General features: G+C 41.7%; 1 protein-coding gene across 1 annotated transcript; it reads right to left on the minus strand.

The window, feature by feature from the left end:
- On the minus strand, positions 1-27408 carry LOC118364147 (single-minded homolog 1-A-like). The gene is made up of 12 exons (XM_035745378.2): positions 27281-27408; positions 26286-26883; positions 20718-20800; positions 19801-19890; positions 19533-19641; positions 19335-19420; positions 18795-18994; positions 18440-18546; positions 9921-10068; positions 3978-4143; positions 3320-3743; positions 1-2974 (listed from the first exon to the last, which is right to left on the minus strand). Exons 2-12 carry the CDS (start codon positions 26524-26526, stop codon positions 2229-2231), a joined length of 2400 nt encoding a protein of 799 aa, XP_035601271.2. The 5' UTR covers positions 26527-26883; positions 27281-27408; the 3' UTR covers positions 1-2228.
- Between the last annotated feature and the right edge of the window lie 484 nt (positions 27409-27892).

Consider the following 27892-nt stretch of genomic DNA (forward strand, 5'->3'; position numbering starts at 1 on the left):
AGAATTTGTTTAAATCAAACACACTCATATGCAAGCAGACTGTTTTGATTGCAACTATGTTTCAAAACCCAAAATAAACATTCACTAAATAAATACAACTTTTCCCTTGTGCTTCAAAGTGGTGTCTTTTTCTCAGCATATTTACATCATAAATAACTTTGGAAAAGTACAATTCAAACTCTGACAAAAACAAAAACAAATTCAAACTTATAAATATAAAGAGATATGGTAACCACATTTACAACAGAATCCAGGGGAACGCTTGAAATGTGTCACACTGCCTACAAAACAGAATAATAAACATGATATGAAGCGTTAGAGAAAGGTAATGCTAGTTTATAACAAACAAGCATTAGCATGATCAGATGTGATAATGATTTAGGCTGTCTAAACGAATACCCAACTGGTTGGATTGCATATTGCTGCATGTATCATGACTTTGTGAAAACATTTCATTAATTGTCATATAACTCATTATTATGGTAATATTAACTAATGTCATGTTGGTACAAGCAAGCGTTGCCTATACATCATTCTGTAATATTAGAACAGTGCACAAGTCGATCAACCACATCAGACACAATCTCTCCATTTCACATCACTTGATTTTTCCTTCATCTTATCATATGTTCAATAAACAATGGGCATCTCTTTCCAGTACAATAACTGTACAATTACCCTTGTTGACAATTTAACAAGACATGCCTCGGAGGTACACACACGTTAGCATGCTAACTCTCACGTCAGCCTAGTTAGCATGCTAACTCCTACCTCATCCTTGTTAGCATGCTAACTCCCATCTCAGCCTTGTTAGCATGCTAACTCCCACCTCAACCTTGTTAGCATGCTAACTCACACCTCAACCTTGTTAGCATGCTAACTCACACCTCAGCCTTGCTAGCATGCTAACTCCCTCAGTGTTTACCTTGAAAGCATGCTAAATTCCCCCTCAGTGTTTACCACTACACCTGGCAAATGAGACAATCCATGCCATCATATTGACCCTTAGCCTCCCAGTAATCACATCTCAATAAGATTGTTCATTAGAGGTTGTATATAATGTTGGTATCCTCACTGAGGTGATATTATACCACTACAGACCAAATCACTAATAAATGTTGTTATCCACGCCAACGAGACATTTAGCCCAAGTAAAGCCTGCTACCTGACAGTCCAGGTGAACTGATGTATGTCTCAATGTAAATGTAGGCATATGTATCTCTTGCATGTATCCCTTAAATCCCCCCTTTGCTTTCTCTGAAAGTGTGGGTACACTTCCCTTAATCCATAGCTTACCTACTGGGGAGAACATAGATAGAATGAATTTGCATAATTGTTGATGTCTGAAGTTTTTTTTGTGTCATTTTTGCTTCATCTCTATACTTACACACCTTTAACTATAGGTACGGAAAGTAGGGGTGCTGAGGATGCTGTAGTATCCCCTGAATTATTATCTTAAAAGTAGTGCACTGGGCCTTTACTAGTCCTGTATTAGCAGACAGATATAGCCGTCTGTAGAGCGGGCAAAAAATATATCAATTTAACCAGGTCTAGTTCTAGAGTTGTGTTGTGATAAGGGGATTCTGACCAACACTAAAAAGTGCACTAACGTTGAACCCTGTCCTGTTAACTCAAAGCATATCCACAACCCTATCTTCAACCATAGGGGTGAGGTTCCCGCAATTAAACTCTATTTCTGGCAGTGCAAATGGAATAATGTAGCTCTGTAAAGATTAAAAGAAAAGGAAACAAATGTTTTTGCTGGATAAGACACAGAAGAGGCCGTTGAGGCTGGGCTATAGGGGCGGCAGCGTAGCCTAGTGGTTAGAGCGTTGGACTAGTAACCGGAAGGTTGCGAGTTCAAACCCCCGAGCTGACAAGGTACAAATCTGTCGTTCTGCCCCTGAACAGGCAGTTAACCCACTGTTCCCAGGCCGTCATTGAAAATAAAAATATGTTCTTAACTGACTTTCCTGGTTAAATAAAGGTAAAATAAATTAAAAAAAAAAAAAATAGAATGAATATTCCATGGATCCAGTTTCTTCTTCATGTGTTTTAGTGTGCATCTGAAATGGCACCCTATTCCCTATGTAGTGCATTACTTTTGACCAGAGCCCTACGCAGGCTCTGGTCCAAAAATAGCATGTAGGGAAATGGCACACTTTTCCCTATACAGGGAATAGGCTGACATTTTAGACATCCCTTTAGTGTTATTGGACAAGCAGGCGTTAGCTGCCGTTGGTGATGATGACGGAGGTCCCCTTGTGTCCCGGCCCCTGCTCTGCCTGCATGCGCAGGTGTGAAGTCACGTCATAGTGGGTGGTGCCAGCGGAGGAACAGAAGTCCCTGAGGCTCTTGGGGTCATACAGGTGCTCTAGGGCATAGCCCGTCAGGGAGTAGGCAGCAGCTTGCTTGTCCAGATAGGGCCTCCCCGTTTGGGTTTGGGGGTGGGAAGGGTAGAGAGCTGGGGCAGGGGTAGGGGAGGAGTCTGAGCAGGGGCCTGGACAGCCAAGCTGGTGGTGCAGGGGCTGGGGGTGAGGGGACAAGTCTGTCTGTCCTGTCTGTTGGAGGTAGTTTTTGGGCTTGGGGAGGAGGGGATCAGACCCTGGGCTGCTGAGCCTGGAGAGAGGGGCAGGGCTTGATGCGGGGCTGATCACCTGACCCAGGCCACGGCACAACACGCTATGTAGCACTCCCTGGGGGTAGTCAGTGGTGAAGCTGGGTCCGGGGCCCTTCGGGAGGCCGTTGGCAGGACCTAGAGGAGTGTCAGGGCCTGGGTGGAGCTTGCTGCGGTGCTGCAGACGATTCTCCTCCTCCTTGATCATCTGCTGCGTGGCTCGGATCAGGGTCTCGATCTTGCTCGGCTCCTGGGGGCTGACCCGGAAGTAGTCTGCGCGGTAACGGTCCCCTGAGTCGCTGGCGGAGCCCCCGTCTGGCGAGCTGACCACACTGTCCTGGTCCCATTGGCCACAGTCTGTAGAGGGAGGGACAGGACATTGATCTTAGAGCCAACAGGAAGCTATATCGAGGGCTAAGCAGCGTTAGCAGCATGTTATCCTACAGGTTAAGGGTTAAAACTAACCTGTATTTTCCTGCTGACCTCTAACAGGTCACCATTGCAAAAGTGTTTTTTAACCACAAGATTCTTTCCTGGTTAAATAAAGGTTAAATAAAGCAGAGGTGGGAGATCTGAAGTGTGAGCAGGTTTTTGTACCAACCCGAATCAAATCTGTGTGTGTTTGAGCCTGCAACAGTGGAGTTCACCCATCTCCAGCCTCCTACAGTAATACAAGCTAAAGGGCCAGGGATAGGGACTTACTATGCAGACTGTGGATGGAGGTGATGTAGGGCACGCTGCTCTCGTATCCCTCTCCATTCTCCAGGGACGAGGTCTTGGCCAGGGGCAGCACAGAGCGGGCAGCTCCCCACCACGCCTCTGTCCCACCCTGGGGAGCACCCAGGAAGTACCTCCCTGCCTCACAGCGGCCCCGCTCGCACGTCTGGTTGTGGCCGTGTCTGTCGAGGTGGGGGTGACTTTCACTGGGGATGTGGTGGTGGTGCTCCTCAGTGATTGGGAGGCTGTAGCAGAGGGGACGTGGCTCGGAGAACTGCCTGTAGGCACAGGAGGCGCTAAGCCCCTCCCCCCGCTCCAGCAGCTGAGGGGAAGCGGAGTCTGTGAGGGGAGATCCTGCCCAAGGACTATCCTGGTCCGACTCTGACCGCTCGGCCTGGAAACCAGTGTACTGCAGAGAGAGAGAGAGCGAGCGAGCAATAGGGGGAGAGAGGGAGAGAGAGAGAAAGACAGAGAGCGAGAGAGGAGAAATATGAGTCATTACCCAGGTAATCAAGAAGTGAAAAATCAGGTATAAGCCACCTCCCATCACTGACAGATCATGCAGTATCCTGGCTCAAATAGAGAGTTGCCTCTGTGAAGGATGTGTACAGGACCAGCGCTGTATGTTCCTATAGAGCCTCACCTGTGTGTAGGGGGAGAGTCGAGCCTTGGCCTTGGCTCGGGACACTCTGCTCTTGGGTGCTCTGCGGTTCTCAGTGAGGCTGGTGGGAGCACTGCTGAAGGGGAAGGAGGGCTTGGTGTCTGTAACCTGGTCCAGAGACAGCTGGAGTCCTTTATACTCAGTATCCCTACAGAAGCATACACATACAGTATGGACTGTAGATCATGTTGATACACAGGTATATTCCTAATTTAACTATGTGTTAGGATTACATAAAGACCATCATTAAACAAGACAAGATAGCTCCACTGATAAGACTATTTATCCAAGTGTGGCTTGTGCATTTGTCTACCTGGGGATTTTATTTTTTTCACTCTCAGGGTGCAAATACACACATCGGTTTGGTAATTAGAGCATGGTGTGTGTGTGTCTGTGTGTGAGAGAGAGAAGAGAGAAAGAGAAGAGAGCAGAGAGAGAGAAGCGAGAGAGTGAAAGAGAGCGAGAGTGAGAGCGAGAAAGAGCGGTAGAGAGGCTTTCGGAAGGACTTGTTTCTCCATCAGGATTGTAACAAGGCCTTTAACAAACATACAACAGAGGGGAGGCTGTCTGTTCAAATACACATGCGATTAAGGGCTATGTCTGGCTAAACCAAGCCCACAGGAACACCATGCCAGGAGACAGTACTTGGAAATGGGAATTGATTTCTCTGGGGTGGACTAGGCATCGGGCATTTCGGGCAAATGCCAGATGGGCTGGTACATTTTTTAGCTGAGTGGGACTGTCCAACTTTATTTATTTTCACAAATAATAAGCATTATCTGGATAATAATGTAGCATCAAGGAAAAAAATGGTCCGGTGTAGGGGTGTCAAGGAAGAAAATGGGCCAGTGTGTTAGAAATGCCAGGGCCGATTTCAGGTCCCAGGCCCCCCCGTATGGATTTTGTTCACTATGATGAATCAAGTTGGAGAAGATGGATGGAAAAGCCTGGACAGGGTTTACTCTGGCCAAACACTGATCCATTCCACCCACCCACGCACGCACGCACGCACTTACACACGCACACCCTATGCATGTGCACACGCTCACTCGCACACAGACACATATACAGGTACATGCACATACATACACATACACAAACTTTGATTTCTAAAACACACACAATCACAATCAAGAAATACATGTTCCATACAAACACTATCAAAAACATACAGAATAGTATTCTCATAGGATCAAGTCAGGTCACGCATTTCAGTGCATGACACAGACACCAACTCCTTTATGTGATAAAGTGTTCTTATCTTGCTGTAAACACAGAGTATTGCCTAAGAAAGGTCAGGGTTCACAGGGACAGGCTCTGGCCAATAGGAAGGGAATGAAGCTGGAAGGGTTATCAGTACTAGCCAATAGGACAAGGCAAAGAGGTTATCAGTACTAGTACACATAGAGGCAGTTCAACCAGAGGTGAACTCCTGTGTTCCCTACTAGCTGTGTGTTAATCAGTGTAGACTAGTACACCTCTACCTGCTACTGTGTGAATCACCCACCATTGCCTCTGATAAGAACAGTGAGAAAGGGGCTGTGATAGTTCTCTGATGAACTGACTAAATCCCATGCCATTCTCTCAGAAATGTATGGGGAAATAATGAAGTCATTATTATCATTATTATTTAGCCTCAGACAGGACAGGAACACTCAGTGGATGACATTGTATTGTTATCTCTCTCTCTGCTAATGAACTGAGTTACTATGAATTCACTGACTGACTGATGCTATTCTCACAGATACGTTGAGGCAAAACAACACGTTTGCACATTGTCTCATGACAGCTTAATGTCTCACACGATAAAACATCTCAACAAGATCACAAGACGCTACTAATTGACTGTACAGTATATGTGATTCAATAAAAAGTAAAATAATTGTTTTTAAAAAAAGATCACAGAATGAGAAATCTTCATCCACAAATTCTAAACTCCCTACTCTCTCTCACCAAGCTGGCAGCCATAAACACTCCTCATCTTTATGGCCTATCAATTAAAACCTCATAAACACCGTTATGGATTTGGGGAGGGGGGTAGTCTGCGGCAGTGCATGTCGAGTCATTTCCTTCTTCTCTCCTCTGTACGGAGCAGCCTCTTCTGCCTCCTCTGGTTAATGGAGTGTTTTATGGGCCTAATTAATTTACTGGAACACTTTTACATCTGCAGCAATACACATTACACACAGCAGCACACCAGGAAATGTGCTAAATGTCCCATCCTAGAAGGCAGTGGCACAGTTTTCACAGACCTAACCAGAAGGTACAGATGTAGGTTCTTAATTTGAGCCAGTTTGCTACAGCAGGAAAATAATAAATCCTGCAGAAACAGGAAATGTGAATTATGATGTGGATTATAATTATAAGATTTCTAAGTGAAAATGACAAACTTCAGAATCCTTTTTAAACCTTAAATACATTACAAGTTTTACATTTCCTGCATTGTAGGAAAGTTCTCCTGCAACAGAGTGATCAAATTAAGATCCTACATCTGTACTGAGCCAATACTAACACTCACAGAACCAATAGAGCTTGACTCAGACTATATCTCTATCTGGACTGTTTGCAGTTCAGTTGATAAAGTAAGTGCATGCTGAGTGAAAAGAGGTTTGAACGTTATGGTGACTTTTCCAGTGGAAAACTGGGTGGAAGCAAATTGTGTTGCTTATCAGTGCTTATCAGTGCTCATGCATGACGGAGGCCCACACTCAATACCACTGTCTGAGAAAGACAGTCCACCAGATCTGGGTTCAAACTGTATTAGTTTTCTTTCTAATACTTAAGCTTGACTGGATTGAGGTTTGCCAAGGGCAATAGAGACAATGAAATCGTGCCAACAGTGCACCCCCTTCTATCTGACACCTCAGGCCAGGTTGACTCAACCAAACAAATTAAAACTATTCGGGAGAAAAAAAAGACTTTGTGAACCCATGCCTGACTGAGACAGTTGACAGTCTGCAGACAGACAGATGGACATGTTGTTCATTCCAGAGACACCTTGCCAAGTGACTTTCCCTTCCTGGGTGAGGGTTCCAAAGGTAACAGCCAAGTTCTACACACAGACATCCACATCATAACTATTCTACACACAGACATCCACACTACTACACATCATAACTATTCTACACACAGACATCCACACTACTACACATCATAACTATTCTACACACAGACATCCACACTACTACACATCATAACTATTCTACACACAGACATCCACACTACTACACATCATAACTATTCTACACACAGACATCCACACTACTACACATCATAACTATTCTACACACAGACATCCACACTACTACACATCATAACTATTCTACACACAGACATCCACACAACTACACATCATAACTATTCTACACACAGACATCCACACTACGACACATCATAACTATTCTACACACAGACATCCACACTACTACACATCATAACTATTCTACACACAGACATCCACACTACGACACATCATAACTATTCTACACACAGACATCCACACATCATAACTATTCTACACACAGACATCCACACTACGACACATCATAACTATTCTACACACAGACATCCACACTACGACACATCATAACTTTTCTACAGAAGAAGAAAGTCACAGTAAACAACTTTCAATTTTTCAAGAAATGATTATTCTAAATTGAAAACAGTGATAGAACTCTGCATCCTTCCTGTCAGCTACTGTAAACTCTCACCCTATTAGACAGAAAAATCTAACGGAACATTTCATCCTAACATCTACAGAACAACAAAAAACACAGTCGACAGGCTTTGATGAGATGAAAATACACAACTTCGTTCCACTATAAATGAACTCAACAAATAAAAAGGTCCTATTTACAATCCTGTCAAAACTCCTCATACACTACACTTAAGTCATTTAAGCAAATTAACAAAAAAAAACGTGTCATGTTTCTTATTAACCTAAAAATAAATATATTTCTTATTAACCTCTCGTTAATTGATTTGCAGTGAAGGCTTGTGTAAACCTCGGGTGCCAATACTCATTATCTTATCAGAGAGGGAAACGACAGCTAAGCTGAGCTACAAAGAAGCCTGTGTGTGTGTGTGGTGCTGTGTAAAAATCTGAACAGGCTCCCTCCCAGAGCCAGGTATCACATCAGACCAAACCAATCAAGGACAGATGTGACTGCTGATCTCTTTCTGCGGTGCCATGACTCCCGCTAGGAGATATAACCATCCACTGAAAAAATAACAGACACCCCAGACCTACAGCACCATTCTTTCCACTGACAGACTTATCGGTGATGTACAGAAAAAGCTAAAGGGTAGGCTATACACACTAGAGGTCGACCGATTAATCGGAATGGCCGATTAATTAGGGCAATCGGTAATCGGTATATAACAATATAACAATCGGTAATCAGCATTTTTGGACACCGATCATGGTCGATTACATTGCACTCCACGAGGAGACTGCGTGGCAGGCTGACTACCTGTTACGTGAGTGCAGCAAAGAGCAATGGTAAGGTGCTAGCTAGCATTAAACGTATCTTATAAAAAACAATCAATTTAAACATAATCACTAGTTAACTACACATGGTTGATGATATTACTGGTTTATCTTGCTTGTCCTGCGTTGCATATAATCAATGCAGTGCCTGTTAATTTATCATTGAATCCCAGCCTACTTCGCCAAACGAGTGTATTAGCAAGCGCATTCGCAAAAAAAGCACTGTAGTTGCACCAATGTGTACCTAACCATAAACATCAGTGCCTTTCTTAAAATCAATACACAAGTATATATTTTTAAACCTGCATTTTTAGTTCAAAGAAATTTGTGTTAGCAGGCAATATTAAACTAGGTAAATTGTGTCACTTCTCTTGAGTTCATTGCACACAGAGTCAGGGTATATGCAACAGTTTGGGCCGCCTGGCTCGTTGCGAACTAATTTGCCAGAATTTTACGTAATTATGACATAACAGTGGAGGTTGTGCAATGTAACAGCAATATTTAGACCTATGGATGCCACCAGTCAGATAAAATACGGAATGGTTACGTATTTCACTGAAAGAATAAACATTTTGTTTTCGAAATTAGAGTTTCCGGATTTGACCATATTAATAGTTAGTGTGCTATTATATTATAATTAAGTATATGATTTGATAGAGCAGTCTGACTGAGCGGTGGTAGGCAGCAGCAGGCTCGTAAGCATTCCTTCAAACAGCACTTTCCTGCATAGGCCAGCAGCTCTTTGCAATGCTTCAAGCATTGCGCTGTTTATGACTTCATGCCTATCAACTCCCGAGATTAGGCTGGCAATACTAAAGTACCTATTAGAACATCCAATAGTCAAAGGTATATGAAATACAAATGGTATAGAGAGAAATAGTCCTATAATATCTACAACCCAAAACTTCTTACCTGGGAATATTGAAGACTCATGTTAAAAGGAAACACCAGCTTTCATATGTTCTCATGTTCTGAGCAAGGAACTGAAACGTTAGCTTTCTAACAATACACATATTGCACTTTTACTTTCTTCTCCAACACTTTGTTTTTGCATTATTTAAACCAAATTGAACATGTTTCATTATTTATTTGAGACTAAATTGATTTTATTGATGTATTATATTAAGTTAAAATAAAAGTGTTCATTCATTGTTCATTCAGTATTGTTGTAATTGTCATTATTACAAATACATATATAAAAATAGGGCGATTCATCGGTATCGGCTTTCATTTGGTCCTCCAATAATCGGTACCGGTATCGGTGTTGAAATATCATAATCGGTCGACCTCTAATACACACGGTGGGTCTTGCACACATATTATGACCCACTGATGTAGTGTTTGTCCTGTATGTCATCCACCAAGGATCACATAAGAAATAACTGTTGTACAATGCTTTCATGTGTTATCCTCTGGGGTTCTGCTGAGGCACCTACGTCAGGACGTAGTTGACACTGACGATACAGTGGGGTCTGGAGGAACGGCTGTTGTGTACGATGGTGGCATAGCTCTGGACCCAAACCCAGCCACCCTGCTTAGCCAGGAACCTATAGTACTTAGTGGTCACTTGGCCTTTCACCAGCACTGGAGAGAGAGAGAGAGAGGGAAGGAGAGAGAGAGAGAGAGAGAGAGGGGAGAGAGAGAGAGAGAGAGAGAGAGAGAGAGAGAGAGAGAGAGAGAGGGAGGGAGGGAGGGAGGGAGGGAGGGGAGGGAGGGAGGGAGGGAGAGAGAGAGAGAGAGAGAGAGAGAGAGAGAGAGAGAGAGACAGAGACAGAGACAAAGAGAGGGAGACACAGAGACAAATAGAGGGGGAGAGAGAGAGTTAGAGGGAAACTGAAATTCTTGTTTATATCATTGTTACAAAAATAGTGAAGCATTAATTAGTGGTCATGGACAGTTGAAGTCGGAAGTTTACATACACCTTAGCCAAATACATTTAAACTCAGTTTTTCACAATTCCTGACATTTAATCCTCGTAAAAAGTCCCTGTACTAACTAGGTCAGTTAGGATCACCACTTTATTTTAAGAATGTGAAATGTTAGAATAATAGTAGAGAGAATGATTCATTTAAACTTTATTTCTTTCATCACATTCCCAGTGGGTCAGAAGTTTACATACACTCAATTAGTATTTGGTAGCATTGCCTTTAAATTGTTTAACTTGGGTCAAACATTTCGGGTAGCCTCCCACAAGCTTCCCACAATAAGATGGGTGAATTTTGGCCCATTCCTCCTGACAGAGCTGTTGTAACTGAGTCAGGTTTGTAGACCTTGCTCACCCAAACTTTTTCAGTTCTGCCCACAAATGTTCTATGGGATTGAGGTCAGGGCTTTGTGATGGCCACTCCAATACCTTGACTTTGTTGTCCTTAAGCCATTTTGCCACAACTTTGGAAGTATGCTTGGGGTCATTGTCGATTTGGAAGACCCATTTGTGACCAGGCTTTACAGTGGGGCAAAAAAGTATTTAGTCAGCCACCAATTGTGCAAGTTCATCCACTTAAAAATATTTTCTATGGGGTTGAGATCTGGAGACTGGCTAGGCCACTCCACGACCTTGAAATGCTTCTTACGTTGCTTTGTTCCTTCGTTGCCCAGGCGGTGTGTTTGGGATCATTGTCATGCTGAAAGACCCAGCCATGTTTCATCTTCAATGCCCTTGCTGATGGAAGGAGGTTTTCACTCAAAATCTCACGATACATCGCCCCATTCATTCTTTCCTTTACACGGATCAGTCGTCCTGGTCCCTTTGCAGAAAAACAGCCCCAAAGCATGATGTTTCCACCCACATGCTTCACAGTAGGTATGGTGTTCTTTGGATGCAACTCGGCATTCTTTGTCCTCCAAACACGACGAGTTGAGTTTTTACCAAAAAGTTCTATTTTGGTTTCATCTGACCATATGACATTCTCCCAATCTTCTTCTGGATCATCCAAATGCTCTCTACAAACTTCAGACGGGCCTGGACATGTACTGGCTTAAGCAGGGGGACACGTCTGGCACTGCAAGATTTGAATCCCTGGCGGCATAGTGTGTTACTGATGGTAGGCTTTGTTACTTTGGTCCCAGCTCTCTGCAGATCATTCACTAGGACCCCCTGTGTGGTTCTGGGATTTTTGCTCACCGTTCTTGTGATCATTTTGTCCCCACGGCGTGAGATCTTGCGTGGAGCCCCAGATCGAGGGAGATTATCAGTGGTCTTGTATGTCTTCCATTTCCTAATAATTGCTCCGACAGTTAATTTCTTCAAACCAAGCTGCTTACCTATTGCAGATTCAGTCTTCCCAGCCTGGTGCAGGTCTATTTGTTTTCTCAATTTAGTCTGTCATAGTTGAAGTGTACCTATGATGAAAATTACAGGCCTCTCATCTTTTTAAGTGGGAGAACTTGCACAATTGGTGGCTGACAAAATACTTTATTGCCCCACTGTAACTTCCTGACTGATGTCTTGAGATGTTGCTTCAATATATCCACATAGTTTTTATCCCTCATGATGCCATCTATTTTGTGAGGTGCACCAGTCCATCCTGCAGCAAAGCATCCCCACATCATGATGCTACCACCCCCATGCTTCACGGTTGGGATAGTGTTCTTCAGCTTACAAGCATCCCCCTTTTCCCTCCAAACATAACAATGGGCATTATGGCCAAACAGTTATATTTTGTTTCATCAGACCAGATGACATTTCTCCAAAAAGTATGATCTTTGTCCCCATGTGCAGTTGCAAACCATAGTCTGGCTTTTTTATGGCGGTTATGGAGCAGTGGCTTCTTCCTTGCTGAGCCACCTTTCAGGTTATGTCGATATAGGACTCTTTTTACAGTGGATATAGATACTTTGTACCTGTTTCCTCCAGCATCTTCACAAGGTCCTTTGCTGTTATCCTGGGATTGATATGTACTTTTCACACCAAAGTACGTTCATCTCTAGGAGACAGAACGCCTTCCTGAGCAGTATGACGGCTGTGTGGTCCCATGGTGTTTATACTTGCCTACTATTGTTTGTACAGATGAACGTGGTTACCTTCAGGCGTTTGGAAATTGCTCCCAAGGATGAATCAGACTTGTGGAGGTCTACAATTTTTTTCTGAGGTCTTGGCTGATTTCTTTAGATTTTCCCATGATGTCAAGCAAAGAGGCACTGAGTTTGAAGGTAGGCCTTAAAATACATCCACAGGTACACCTCCAATTGACTCAAATTATGTCAATAGCCTTTCAGAAACTTCTAAAGCCATGGCATCATTTTCTGCAATTTTCCAAGCTGTTTCAAGGCAGAGTCACCTTTGTGTATGAAACTTCTGACCCACTGGAATTGTGATGCAGTGAATTATAAGTGAAATAATCTGTCTGTAAACAATTGTTGGAAAAATTACTTGTGCCATGCACAAGAAATGTGTGAAGTGGTTGAAAAACAAGTTTTAATGACTCCAACCTAAGTGTATATAAACTTCAGACTTCAACTGTATAACATAATTGGATGATATGATTGTAGTGCAACATCAAATCAAAGATGATTTGTCACGTGCGCTGAATACAACAGGTGTAGTAGACCTTATAGTAAAATGCTTACTTACAGGCTCTAACCAATTGTGCGAAAAAAAAGGTGTGTGTGTGTGTGTGTGTGTGTGTGTGTGTGTGTGTGTGTGTGTGTGTGTGTGTGTGTGTGTGTGTGTGTGTGTGTGTGTGTGTGTGTGTGTGTGTGTGTGTGTGTGTGTGTGTGTGTGTGTGTGTGTGTGTGTGTGTGTGTGTGTGTGTGTGAAGAAATAAAACCACAGTAAAAAGACATTTGAAAATAACAGTAGCAAGGCTATATACAGACACCGGTTAGTCGGTCTTATTGAGGTAGTAAGGTGACTATGCATATATGATGAACAGAGTAGTAGCGTAAAAAGAGGGGTTGGCGGGTGGAGGGACATAATGCAGATAGACCGGTTAGCCAATGTGCGGGAGCACTGGTTGGTCGGGCCTATTTTTTTTTTACATTTTACCTTTATTTAACCAGGCAAGTCAGTTAAGAACATATTCTTATTTTCAATGACGGCCTGGGAACAGTGGGTTAACTGCCTGTTCAGGGGCAGAACAACAGATTTGTACCTTGTCAGCTCGGGGGTTTGAACTCGCAACCTTCCGGTTACTAGTCCAACGCTCTAACCACTAGGCTACGCTGCCGCCCCAAGGAAGTATGTACAGCGTAAAAAGAGGGGTTGGGGGGGGCACACAATGCAAATAGTCCGGGTAACCATTTGGTTACCTGTTCAGGAGTCTTATGGCTTGGGCGTAAAAACTGTTGAGAAGCCTTTTTGTCCTAGACTTGGCACTCCGGTACCGCTTGTCATGCAGTAGTAGAGAGAACAGTCTATGACTGGGGTGGCTGGGCTCTTTGACAATTTTTAGGGGCCTTCCTCTGACACCGCCTGGTGTAGAGGTCCTGGATGGCAGGCAGCTTAGCCCCAGTGATGTACTGGGCCATACCAGGCAGTGATGCAACCGGTCAGGATGCTCTCAATGTTGCAGCTGTAGAAGCTTTTGAGGATCTCAGGACCCATGCCAAATCTTTTTCGTTTCCTGAGGGGGAATAGGCTTTGTCGTGCCCTCTTCACAACTGTCTTTGTGTGTTTGGAACATTCTAGTTTGTTGTTGATGTGGACACCAAGGATCTTGAAGCTCTAAACCTGCTCCACTACAGTCCCATCGATGAGAATGGGGACATGCTTGGTGCTCCTTTTCCTGTAGTCCACAATCATCTCTAGTCTTGGTTACGTTGAGGGATAGGTTGTTATTCTGGCACCCCCCGGCCAGGTCTCTGACCTCCTCCCTATAGGCTGTCTCGTCGTGGTCGGTGATCAGGCCTACCACTGTTGTGTCGTCTGCAAACTTAATGATGGTGTTGGAGTTGTGCCTGGTTATGCCATCGTGGGTGAACAGGGAGTACAGGAGGGGACTGAGCACGCACCCCTGGGGAGCTCCAGTGTTGAGGATCAGCGTGGCATATGTGTTGCTACCTGTCCTCACCACCTGGGGGAGGCCCGTCAGGAAGTCCAGGATCCAGTTGCAGAGGGAGGTGTTTAGTCCCAGGTTCCTTAGCTTAGTGATGAGCTTTGAGGGCACTATGGTGTTGAACACTGAGGTGTAGTCAACGAATAGCCTTCTCACACAGGTGTTGCTTTTGTCCAGGTGGGAAAGGGCAGTGTGGAGGGCAATAGAGATTGCATCATCTGTGGATCTGCTCGGACGGTATGCATATTGGAGTGGGTCTAGGGTTTCTGGGAGAATGGTGTTGATGTGAGCCATTACCAGCCTTTCAAAGCACTTCAAGGCTACAGATAGTGCTGGGTCTGTAGTCATTTAGGCAGGTTGCCTTAGTGTTATTGGGCACAGGGACTATGGTGATCTGCTTGAAACATGTTGGTATTACAGACTCAATCAGGGACATGTTGAAAATGTCAGTGAAGACACCTGCCAGTTGGTCAGCACATTCCCGGAGCACACGTCCTGGTAATCCGTCTGGCCCCGCAGCCTTGTGTATATTGACCTGTTTAAGGGTCTTACTCACATTGGCTACGGATAGCGTGATCACACAGTCATCCAGAACAGCTGATGCTCTCGTGCATGCCGTAGTGTTGATTGCCTCGAAGACAGCATAGAAGTGATTTAGCTCGTCTGGTAGGCTCGTGTCACTGGGCAGCTCGCGGCTGTGCTTCCCTTTGTAGTCTGTAATAGTTTGCAAGCCCTGCCACATCCGATGAGCGTCGCGTCGGAGCCGGTGTAGTATGATTCAATCTTAGCCCTGTATTTTGCCTGTTTGATGGTTCGTCACAGGGCACAGCTGGATTTCTTGTAAGCTTCCAGGTTAGAGTCCCGCACCTTGAAAGCGGCAGCTCAACCCTTTAGCTCAGTGTGAATGTTGTCTGTAATCCATGGCTTCTGGTTGGGGTATGTATGTACAGTCACTGTGGGTACGACGTCCTCGATGCACTTATTGATAAAGCCGGTGACCGATGTGGTGTACTCCTCAATGTCATCGGAAGAATCCCGGAACATGTTCCAGTCTGTGATGGCAAAACAGTCCTGTAGTTTAGTATCTTTTTCATCTGACCACTTTTTTATAGACCGAGTCACTGGTGCTTCCTGCTTTAGTTTTAGCTTGTAAGCAGGAATCAGGAGGATAGAGTTGTGGTTGTACATTTAACATGTTGATAGAGATTTGGTAGAACTGATTTAAGTTTCTCTGCATTAAATTCTCTGGCCACTAGGAGCGCCGTCTCTGGGTGGGTGGTTTCCTTTTTGCTTATTTCCTTATACAGATGACTGAGTGCTGTCTTAGTGCCAGCATCGGTTTGTGGTGGTAAATAAACAGCCACGAATAGTTTAGCTGAGAACTCTCTAAGCAAGTAGTGTGGCCTGCAATTTATCACAATATTCTCTACTTCAGGCGAGCAAAATCTAGAGACTTCCTTAGATTTCGTGTACCAGCTGTTGTTTACAAATATGCACAGACCGCTCCCCCTCGTCTTACCGGAGTGTGATGTTCTATCCTGCCGGTGAAGCGTATATCCCGCTCGCTGAATATCCATGTCGTCATTCAGTCACGATTCCGTAAAACATAGGATATTACAGTTTTTGATGTCCCGTTGGTAGGATATCATGATCGTACCTCACCTAATTTATTGTCCAACAATTGCACGTTGGCGAGTAATATTGATGGTAACGGCAGCTTTGCTACTCGCCTTCTGCGGGTCCTTTCAAGGCATCCGGCTCTTCGTCCTCTGTACCTGCGTTGCTTCCTCTTGCGAATAACTGGGATGTCGACCCTGCCGGGTGTTTGGAGAATATCATGTGAGTCTTGGTTGTTGTTGAAAATAATCTGTGTCTAATCCGAGGTGAGTGATCGCTGTCCTGATATCCAGAAGCTCTTTTTTGCCATAAGATACGGTTGCAGAACTATTATGTACAAAATAAGTTACAAATAATGCGGGAAAAAAACATAATTTCACAATTGGTCGGGCGCCTGTAAAACTGCTGTCATTTCTTCCGGCGCAATTTTTGTTAGAGGATGGATGTTGTTCTAAGTAGAACAGGTTATTGCAATTACACAAATTATATTAGAACTGATAAGACATAATTAAAAAAGATAATATCTTTTATTTGTCAGATAATATTTTAGACTTGAGTCACGTGAAACTATAATATCAATCAGGTAGTTCATAAAGCATTTAGAAATGGGAAAAAAGGCACTTTGTTTCATGTGATGTAAAGCAATTATTAAAATACAATTACAGTGCATTCGGAAAGTATTCAGACCCCTTGAATTTTTTCCACATTTTGTTACGTTATATCCTTGTTTTAAAATGTATTAAATTAAATAAAAATAACAATACCACATAATGACAAAGCGAAAACAGGTTTTTAGAAATACCTTATTTAAATAAGTAATCAGACCCTTTGCTATGAGACTCTAAATTGAGCTGAGGTGCATCATGTTTCCATTGATTATCCCTGAGATGTTTCTAAAACTTGATTGGAGTCCACGTGTGGTAGATTCAACTGATTGGACATGATTTGGAAAGGCATACACCTGTCTATATAAGGTCCCACAGTTGACAGTACATGTCACAGCAAAAATCAAGCCAAGAGGTCAAAATAACTGTCCACAGAGTCCGAGACAGGATTGTGAGGCACCAAAAAATGTCTGCAGCATTGAATGTCCCCAAGAACACAGTGGCCTCCATCATTCTTAAATTGAAGAAGTTTGGAACCACCAAACTGAGCAATCAGGGGAGAAGGGCCTAGGTCAGGGAGGCGACTAAGAACACGATTGTCACTCTGACAGAGCTCTGACAGAGCTCCACAGTTCCTCTGTGGAGATGGGAGATCCTTCCAGAAGGACAACCATCTCTGCAGCACTCAGACATTTATGGTAGAGTGGTCAGACGGAAGCAACTCTTCAGTAAAAGGCACATGACAGCCTACTTTGGCAAAAGGCACCTAAAGACTCTCAGACCATGAGAAACAAGATTATCTGGTCTGACGAAACCAAGATGGAACTCTTTGGCCTGAATGCCAAGCATCATGTCTGGAGGAAACCTGGCACCATCCCTAAGGTGAAGCACGGTGGTGGCAGCATCATGCTGTGGGGATGTTTTTCAGTGGCAGGGACTAGGAGACTAGTCAGGATCGAGGGAAAGATGAACAGAGCAAAGTACAGCGAGATTCTTGATAAAAACCTGCTCCAGAGCACTTAGGACCTCAGACTGGGGTGAAGGTTCACCTTCCAACAGGACAACGACCCTAAGCATACAGCCAAGACAATGCAGAAGTTGCTTCAGGACAAGTCTCTGAATGTCCTTGAGCGCCCTGGCCCAGCCAGAACCAAGACTTGAACCTGATCGAACATCTCTGGAGAGACCTGAAAATAGCTGTGATAGCAACGATCCCAATCCAACCTGACAGAGCTTGAGATGAACTGCAGAGAACAATGGGAGAAACTCCCAAATACAGGTGCGCCAAGCTTGTATCGTCATACTCAAGAAGATTCTACGCTGCAATCACTGCCAAAAGCGCTTCAACAAAGTACTGAGTAAAGGGTCTAAATACTTACGTTAATATGATATCAGTTTTTATTTTTAATACATTTGCAAAAGTGTCTAAAAAACATTTTTTGCTTTGTCATTATGGGGTTTGCGTGTATTTACATGAGGGGGAAACAACTATTTAATCCATTTTAGAATAAGGCTGTAACGTAACAAAATGTGGAAAAATTCAAGGGGTCTGAATAGTTTCTGAATGCACTGTAAGTACATTAGATATCTGTATAACATTCAGCACAGACAGTGGTGTTAGTTATGCCTTTTGTAATTACTATTGCCACTACACTGTTAATATATCACAGATAGAAAATTCTAGTTCTGAGGACTGGGAGAGAGTAACTGTAGGAGAGCAAAACAAACCTAACTCACACAAGTGGTGTGCACATCTCAGGTGGAAGGAGTCACAGCCATGGACATGGTGATAGAGCGTCTTCTCTATAAGATCCTGGGGCTCATAGCCTGTCAGCTCAGCTACCCTGGGACATACACAATATTAAATACACACGCTCAGAATTACTGATTACATATGCATACAGAACGTACCCAATTTCTGCATCTTCCTCATTATTTCATATGTGTATGACTACTCATGCATCTATGTAGTGTTTATGAAGACGTTATGAATGCTCAACAAAGCCGTTAGAAGTTGTTTAAAGTGGAACCTTAAGTATTTGGGACCACTAAGCATCTCCAGTGTGCGAGTTGGGTTAAATGTTGTATTTACCTGGAGTCGAGGAAGATGAGCTTCATATCCAGGCTGGCTCTGAACATGAACATGTTGCTGTGTAGTTTGATTTCAGTGACAGCGCTAGGGGGTAGAGAGTGGCCCACCGCCACCAAGCCCACGTTCTGATAGCAGCCATCAAATGGAGACATGTCCAGGCTGTACTGACGGATCTTTAGGTACCCGCTGCAGTGGATCACCTGACAGAATTGTACACACAAATATGCATGAAGGCCTACAATATATAAGAATACACATATGGAACTATGTATTCAACCAGTTTAGAGGTATTGCAAGAGATTTCTGTTATTATGGACTGCATGGGTACGGAGAGTTTCTAGCAGGGCTAAAACTACAGTTTGAAGGATTTTTCAAAAACCAAGTGCAGTTTGCCAGAGAAGTTTAAAATATAGGCTTCAATTATAAAGACCATGTGCCAACTATCAACAATTCAGTCACACCATCAACATAAACTGGAATGGCTGACTATATAATCTAACAACTTTGACATTGAGAAAGATGGCAGCAACATAGGCCTACCTTGTATCCACCACATGTCAGACCGGCATTTCTTTTCGCGAGGACGCATTTCATTCTCAGAAAGAATGAACGTTCCATTTCATATTCTTCAAAGACAGAGAGAACACGCAATCAAAGACGATCATATAATGTAAATACCATGACACGTGATTCAGTGCTCAGTCAGTCAATCAACATAGCATACACAGGCTACCATACCTTGGACAAAGTGCGAGTGGCAGGGTTGGTGAGCTGTCAGCACGGCTGTCATTTCGTCGTGGTCAGCAGGGTGGATGTACTCGTAAATACTATTTCCGGTCAGCTCTACCTGTTAAAATACACGTTTAGTCATTGTTTTCAAGAAACGTAAAACATAGGACTATGGGCTATGTCTACTGTAGCACAAAGCACAAGGATCGATTTAAATCGAATGCAAAATAAAGCAATCAATTTAATCGAAATAAAGACGGATTGTGCAGCAGCCTACCTGTGATAAGCCCAAATGGACCGATGCTGTTTCAGATATGTACATTACTTTCCCGTCAGGAGCAACCACAAAAATGAACCCGTCCAACGTCTGAAAAATAATTGTCATGTATATATTAATTAGGTCAAATGTGGACAAAATGTGTGGATCTTCGCCTAGCTAGGCCTACATATTAATGCTGCTATACAGGTTATTCGATTATTTAATTTCTAAAATTAATAATCAATCAATCTGTTGTTTATACAAAATAAGAAAAATACCAGAGACGCGTCTATGACAGCATCGTAGCATTGTGTTTTTTTATCGGTTGACTATCAAAAATGTTGTTACACTTAGCATAATAATAATAATAACATTTTGTTCAATGTATCCAAATTCATTATCTTGAAATTATTAATAACCTTGAAATTATAAATAGAAACACACTAATAATGTCTGCATACTTATTAATATCATTATTATAGTCTAGAACTTCGACTATACTGTAACTACTAGGCCATGGTACTTTTGCTGTGTTGCATTTAGTGTTGTTACGATCATGTAGGAACGAACCCTTGTTAACTAGAGACTCCTGGAGGAGAGAAGAGAGGCGCAGCGCGTGACTATGAATGCATTGAAGATATTTCCAGATTTATATCCACAAGAATGAGAGCGGCAGGAGGGAGATGTGAGGAAGAAAATCACTCTCCCTTTAAAATATGGATAACGGGCGACAACTGCTGCTGTCACGTGGGATAATGATGATAATAATAATAATGATAATAATAATACAATAAAAAATAAGTCATGTGTACAGAATTTACAATAATAAAAACACTTTACCATTCGACATTTTTTTACATTTCTATTATATTCCAAAGATAAAAATGGCGTTCATAATTCAAATAAGTCTGCACCTGTAGGATATGTGATCCCACCTGTAACAGATGTGATCCCAGCTCTCGCCCAACATTATCCAGAGATCTGGTCCGACTCACGTGGCCCCAGGACTCTCCCAGCCCTACAACACACATGGGAAAATAAGTGAATATCAGTTTGTATTTTAGAATGAATGTACATAAGTTAAATAAAATCGACATAATAATAAAAGCGACATAATAATACTCATCATCATAATAGAGAGGATGCCTTTGAGATGCATTATTCATTTTCGAGGTAATTGTGTAAATGTAATAATATGGCTATCAGCGTTAAAATTAATTATTTTAGTGTGAATAATAATATTCATATTCACACTTGAAATAAATATCATGTTTGGGTATATATTTAAAAACCTCATATTATTCGTTCAGTTGAGCACACCTGATTTCACAGTGATGACTGGACTGTAAACAGGTTGGCAAGACATTGGACGTGCAAATCTCCTCCACCGCACACCCGAAGAAACCAACAAAATTCGATAAAGCAAATAAGAGTTGCTGTCCCCGGTAAACCACCGCGCAATCCCGATTGCAATGCAAATTCCATATGAAAACAAACACTTGGCCGTGCAAAGATCACAACAACAACGAAAAAATGTTTCGCACTTTAATATTAACCAAAAATGCACTTCACGTTTACACAACTGAAACAAACAAATGACTCCTTAACCACAACTCAAATATGCAGCATCTTCACTACAGGAGCTGGACCATTCAGTGTCATATGAAAAATCATATATTATTCGATAGACAATGATTTAATCTAAATCTCTTAACCTTTAGCATTTGATATCATTCTGATGAATGACTATCACCGATAGACCTGTAGGCCTACTGACAATAACGTAACATGTGGAAGCTTGTTGGGGGGAATAACTATAATCATACTAGGCCCGTTTTTAGTGTGTCAATACGTCACGTTTTAAGCTAATTACAAGTAAGCAGGGCCATAGGTACCACTAGGTACCAAAACCACAAAGTCAAAATTGTCTATATTGTAAAAATGTATGAAAAAATACATTCGTTTTATTGGTATTAATTTAAGGTTAGGGTTGGGCATAGGGTTAGCAGTATGGTTAAGATAAGGGTTAGATTTAAAATGTGATTTAAAAAAATGTATAATTGTACAAATAGGCTGTGGTAACTAGTGATGACCCCATAGGTGGGACTGTCTGTTCCTCTCCGCGCCATGGTAATCTGTGTGGGAGCTCGAGCTGGGGCCTTTAGGTTCTCGCACTTGACCTACCGCAGGGAATTAGGCTCTCTTCGACATCAACGCGCGTGTAAGATAATCACCAAATTGGGCATTACATTCAGAAATAGGATCTAAAGATACTCCTGCGACATGAAGTGGTCCAAGCTGAACAAAAGTAGGCCTACATTTCAAACAAAAGAGGCGTTAGCGACGACTCAAAGATTAGTCTGGAGAGCCCTGTCCTGAAAGAGTGTTCAATTGCTCGCATGCAGGGTTAGAAAATTGTATTCGTCTCCTATAAAATTGCAGTTGAAAAAGCTCCCAGTTTCTCTGAGCTAAATTTGTTATTTTGCTCACCAATTTGTAAGTCGCTCTGGATAAGAGCGTCTGCTAAATGACTTAAATGTAAATGTAAAATGTAAATGTGCGCGTCCACAACAGATTTAGATCATTATTTACACGGGCCTCAGCTCTTAGAAGAAGCATAATATGTTTTGTAGGTCTACACACACATAAATCGTGTTCCGTTAATTGTGCAGGTTTCAACAAGGTATAGGAATTACAAAAAAAATAAAAATCCTTCAAAGAAATGGGCTAGGCTTAATAATGTCCTATATTGGAATTATGACTTTAATATTGCCGTTTTTTGCGTCAGTAACGCCTGATAAACCAGACACATGGTTTACTGTTATGATTATTTAATGCCAAAACATTTTGTTGAACCAAATAAAATGTGAGGTGGCCTAAATACGCATTGTATGTCTGTTTGTGTTTTTCGATTGATCTAACAGCGGCGGAAGACTTCAGAAAAACAAACGCATCAACACGTCTCTCCCGCTCTCTCTCTGATGTGACTTGTAATTCAACTCGGTGGGACCACATGGGGTGGAGCAAAGGTTATTGACCGCTCAATAAAGGCCATAAAACCCTCTCACCTCTATACATTTTCATATAATATTTTACTGGCGAATACTCGGAACACTTTCTTTGCAATACACGCTGTCACTTTCCGGGCCTAGTTCGACGTTGTTATGTGTTTCAATGCGATTTGTTTTGCACTCCTTGCAGCAGTGTGTGTTTGGACAGCCCTTTAAAACAGCAGAGGCTATTTAATGAGGAACGCACATGGCTCGCAATACCGATCGTAAAACGCTTCAGTGACAGGACCCTCTTAAACTGAGTATACAGAATATTCCCCGATACAGCCACTATCCCCCCTCCCTGTGAGACTGTAGCTTCAATTATTTATCAGTTGATTTTACCATATGCTAGTGTTGGGAAACGACCGCATGCTTTGTTTCCTTATCAAGTGTGGAAACCGTGAGCGGTAGCCTATTAAAACGATTTAAAAAAAAAACGAATTAAGCATAGGCCTGTCAGAATTTCCTCATCATTCCATTCACACAGAAAAACTGTGACTGAAATGAGCTTCTGGTAATACTAGATAGACTATTTCTGGTTTACATTTTTTTTCTACTCTCCTCTTTTATCGATATTAAAGAGTAGTTATAACGATCTATAACGAGCTTAAATTGATAACCTATGATAGCCTTTAGCCTACACTGTAACGGAAAACTCACATTTGAGGTATTATCAACAGTAAAAATGTAAAAACGTATCTTTGGAGCGCCAAAAACCTTTTAACCACCAGTTGGTGCATGGCAGGCTTATTGTTGTTTCTGGCTCATTAACATATGTTGAGGAAGCTATAAGAGGCTATATTTGTTGCATCCGTGAATTCTGTACCAATTTAACTTCAATGGTGATCATGGCTCATCGATTGAAAATGTATTGGGGGCAGATTGGAGTGGCCAGATTTGGGGAATTTTCACTAGATGTAATCGAAAGTAGGGACCTTTGGAGAAATAATGGTTGACATATATTTGACATTTGTATCTTAAATCATGATTGAGAAATAACTAATTGAAGTTGGAATATTTCTGACATTTGTCTTAGCCAGGCCTCCTTTTAGACTCCATAATGTTTCATCTGTAGGTGCTACAAAGCAAAGATTGGTGTCATATGAAGCTTTACTATTAGCTCTGTGATATCAGCTATTTCTTTTTTGTAAAAATGTATAACACATGTATTAATATTGAAAAATAAACATGAACATTGAAAATATAGGTTACCAATTTGGATTTGACTAATTTCTCTATATATGGCTGAACATAATATATTCTACAGGCTATCAAAGTTCCAGAGTGGGATCTCTGCTACTTTTAGAGTAATTTGTAAGTATTATCAATGAGGGAATGTGAAAATGGATTCAAAATGGTCGCCCTCTGCTGGTGATTTGCAGGATGTGCAATAATGCAAGTAAAAGGAGGGCTGCGATTGGCTACATTGCCTACTTTGTCAATTTCACTGTATAAAATGGTCCACAAATGTAAAACTAACAGAGATCCCACTATGGAACTTTGATATGTCCGTAGAGTAGGTAGATCTGTACTATGTTAAACCATAGGCCTATATTGAAAAAAAAAAAAAAAGTTAAATTGTTATAAATTAATGTAATAAAATTGTCATTGAAATCAAAATACTACTAATATCACAGAGCAAGTGGTAAAGCTTCATATGAAACCAATTTCTGCTTTGTAGCACCTACAGATGAAACATTATAGAGCCTTAAAGAAGGCCCGGGAAGGTCGAAAATGTCCCAAATATTCGACATTCAAGTCTTTATTTCTCAATTATGCTTTAATATACAAATGTAAAATATATGTCAACAATTCTTCCTCCAAATGACCCTTCTACGGATTCAATTTCGTGAAAATCCCCCAAATCAGGTTATTTCTTTGTTTTTAGTTCGTGAGGAATCCTCCAATTTGAAGTAGATGTATAGTGTAAACCAGATATGCGGTCCTTCCGCAACTCAGTAAAACAGTAAAACACTGATGAAGATAAAAAATAACTGTAGACGAGATATGACACTTGTCACAATTTGTCAAATAGAATTTAGATGAAATATGTTCCACTTCTTATACTGACTGAATTAACATTATTGATATGATCATATCTACGGGTACGCCCAAGACGCCTGTGCATGCGATGAATCGTTGATCACCTGCAACGTCATACATAGGTTAGGCCTATAGGCCTAAAAACAACATTCGACACAGGGGGGATCGATTTTAAGCAAAATCCACAATCCATATACTCTCGTGCGTTTTTTTTGTTTGTTGTGTGTGTCTTAACAGCCTGAGCTTGAGAAGTCATTCTTGAGAAGTCGCTTCTCTTCTTTGCCTCAGTGTTACAAGGCCCCCCCATATGTTCGTAAGGATCAGACCGCTAGTCGCCCGGGCGACGCTAATTGGCGCGGCTCTGTAGCGGTCACGCAGAACAGGGGCCCGTTGAGACCGCGGGGAGAAGGTGGCAAATGACGGCTAATCGTCTTCCAGGGGCATCATGGTCGCCTGACTCTGAAAGGGGACTACACGTGTATAAATGTCAAAAGACACGCACAGTGTATTCTTCACAGACAAAGAGGTGTGTACAACGGTCAGTTATCCATGTATGCGCGCACACTACTTATTTCCCAGAACATTGTGTGCATAAAGTTTCCATCTTTAGGCTACTTAGGCATGAATCAAGTTTGTTTTGGAAAAACATGGTCGATTTTGATAGAATACATTCCAATGAATTGTATTTTTAGTCCTAGTTAATAATATTGCCACAATTTCGAAAGGGCTACAAAAGTTATCTTAAATCGGTATGGCATTTTGACTCTCTCTCGGACTGCTTATATTTGACCATATATAACCAACCAAAAAATATAGAACTATTCCATATATCAGTATGGGAAATAACATAGGTAAATAAAAGTATTCCCTTCACATGTAACAGTGGAGAGATTATTGAATGGAATTTAATTGGGCCTAACGAGTTATGTTATGCAACATATAGCTTGATTTAGATTAATGTAGGCCTACACCTCTCCCATACGTAAACACAGTAATTACTGTAGTCTTATTGATTCCCCAATGATCCGTGTAAATGAGGAGAAGTGGCACCACAGGCGTTTTGCAGAATGAGAGCAATAAAAACGTTAATAACATGACATAATTCATCATTATAAGACATCATTATAATATAACACATTACACATGTATATCAGTGAATAGATGAGGCAACAAAGTCATTTGATAATGTGGCAACATTTGGAATTATGATTTGAATTATTAGCCTTGCATAAGAACATTAATATCTAGCATCAACATAAAAACAAAAAGCGTAACTGTAACACAAAAATATTTGTAAATATACCAATAACACGTATGATAACATCATATAAACGTTGGTTGTTATAATAGCCTAATAATAATCATCATAATATAACAACGTTTAATGTAATAATATCAGAACCTTACCTTCAGGAAAAACAATTCTCATTTTCAAGTAACTTGTTGTGAGTCGAATAATTGAAGCTTTATCAAGCTGAGACGTGATGGCAGAAGGTAAAGGCAACAACTTGGCCAGCTCATAGAATTCACTATTTTCCTTTTCCCGTCGAGTCCGGGCAGCATTTTTCGATTTTTCTTTCATTTTCAAATAATTATATTTTCTTCGACCTTGGCGTGAATTCACCAAACAATAAAAGTCAGTCAACATACAGATCTCAATTCTATATCATTTTACTGCTTTGACACCCATGCATTCTGTTTTACGCGCTTGGCTCTTCCAATGCACGAACTGTATTGCTCGGGCGCGGATAACTTGTGTGGTGCGTCAAGGTAACACTGTAGCTGCTCGGTTCTCCTTCCTGACTAAATCCAGAAATAAAATATGAACATTCCCATGTTACTTCCAGGATAGATTAAGATGGCGAAGAAGGATCTGAGTATCCTGTATATTATGAGGAGTAATCGGCCATAGCTCCAGATTCATTGTACATGACATCCACTTGGGCCCAACATCTCTGTGAGGAGTTCAGGTCCTTCACACCGTTGCCGAAGATATCATGTCCTTCTGAAGAAAAATAATAATAATATGCGAGAATAGATTAACACTTTGAATCTAATATTGTTCAAATATGCATAGGCCAACTGATGTAAAATGGTGATTTGCATACGTTCAATTGCACCAGATAGGCCTTGTAAAATGTGAACATCACACTTGTGGTGACCATTGATTGCAATGCGCATTACGCACCAATTAGGTTGGTTTACTAAACTTTAGTAATTAGCCTAGAGACAGAGTGGCAATACGCACACTCATTTTATTAGTCTATAACGACTGTATCTTCGTTTCAAGGCAGTGTCAGATACAGTCATCGAAACATGCTAGATTATCAACCTACCTCGGAGCACGGATTACAACCAAAACCAACTTTTTTCCCCCAGAAATCTGCAGCAATGTTACTTACCTCTTCTCACTTCTGTTCTTATGTCCTAGTTTCCCCGAAAACCCTCAGTAGAACTTCAACTACGACAGCAGAGGCACACTAGACTTCCCTCACCTCTGCTTTATGGATGCGAGTGTATCAAAAATAATTTACAAACCCTCCTCTGTTTTTAACTCTATCTCCCTATTTCTCCCGTAGAATCTGAGAACAGCCCACCCCCGCGTTTCCACCAGCCAGCCTGTCCCTCATTGGGCAGTAAGTAGTCTGTTCCATTTCCCTATTGGGCATTATTATTATAAACGTGTCAGTGCTCGATGTGAATCCGGGATTTGCTCGTATAGATCCTCACCTCTAGCCTTGTTGAAATCATCCTGGGACACTATAGAGAGCCATACGGCTCATGTTATTCGTTTATTAGGTAGGCTTATACGTTGATATATACACTTTTTTTTATAGCAATACATTGTTTTAGATACTTGTTTTAATGCTGTGTGTCCAAGTTTAGCATATAGGGCTATTCGTTTAACGTTATCTTCTGATTCTCCAGATTAAAATGAAAGCTTTCATATTTGATAGGAATTATAAGGAAATCTAGGCTACATTTAGGGCTATTGATGAATAAATTAGTAGGTC

This window comes from Oncorhynchus keta, chromosome 31 (genome assembly GCF_023373465.1).
Source record: "Oncorhynchus keta strain PuntledgeMale-10-30-2019 chromosome 31, Oket_V2, whole genome shotgun sequence".
Taxonomy (NCBI): domain Eukaryota; kingdom Metazoa; phylum Chordata; class Actinopteri; order Salmoniformes; family Salmonidae; genus Oncorhynchus; species Oncorhynchus keta.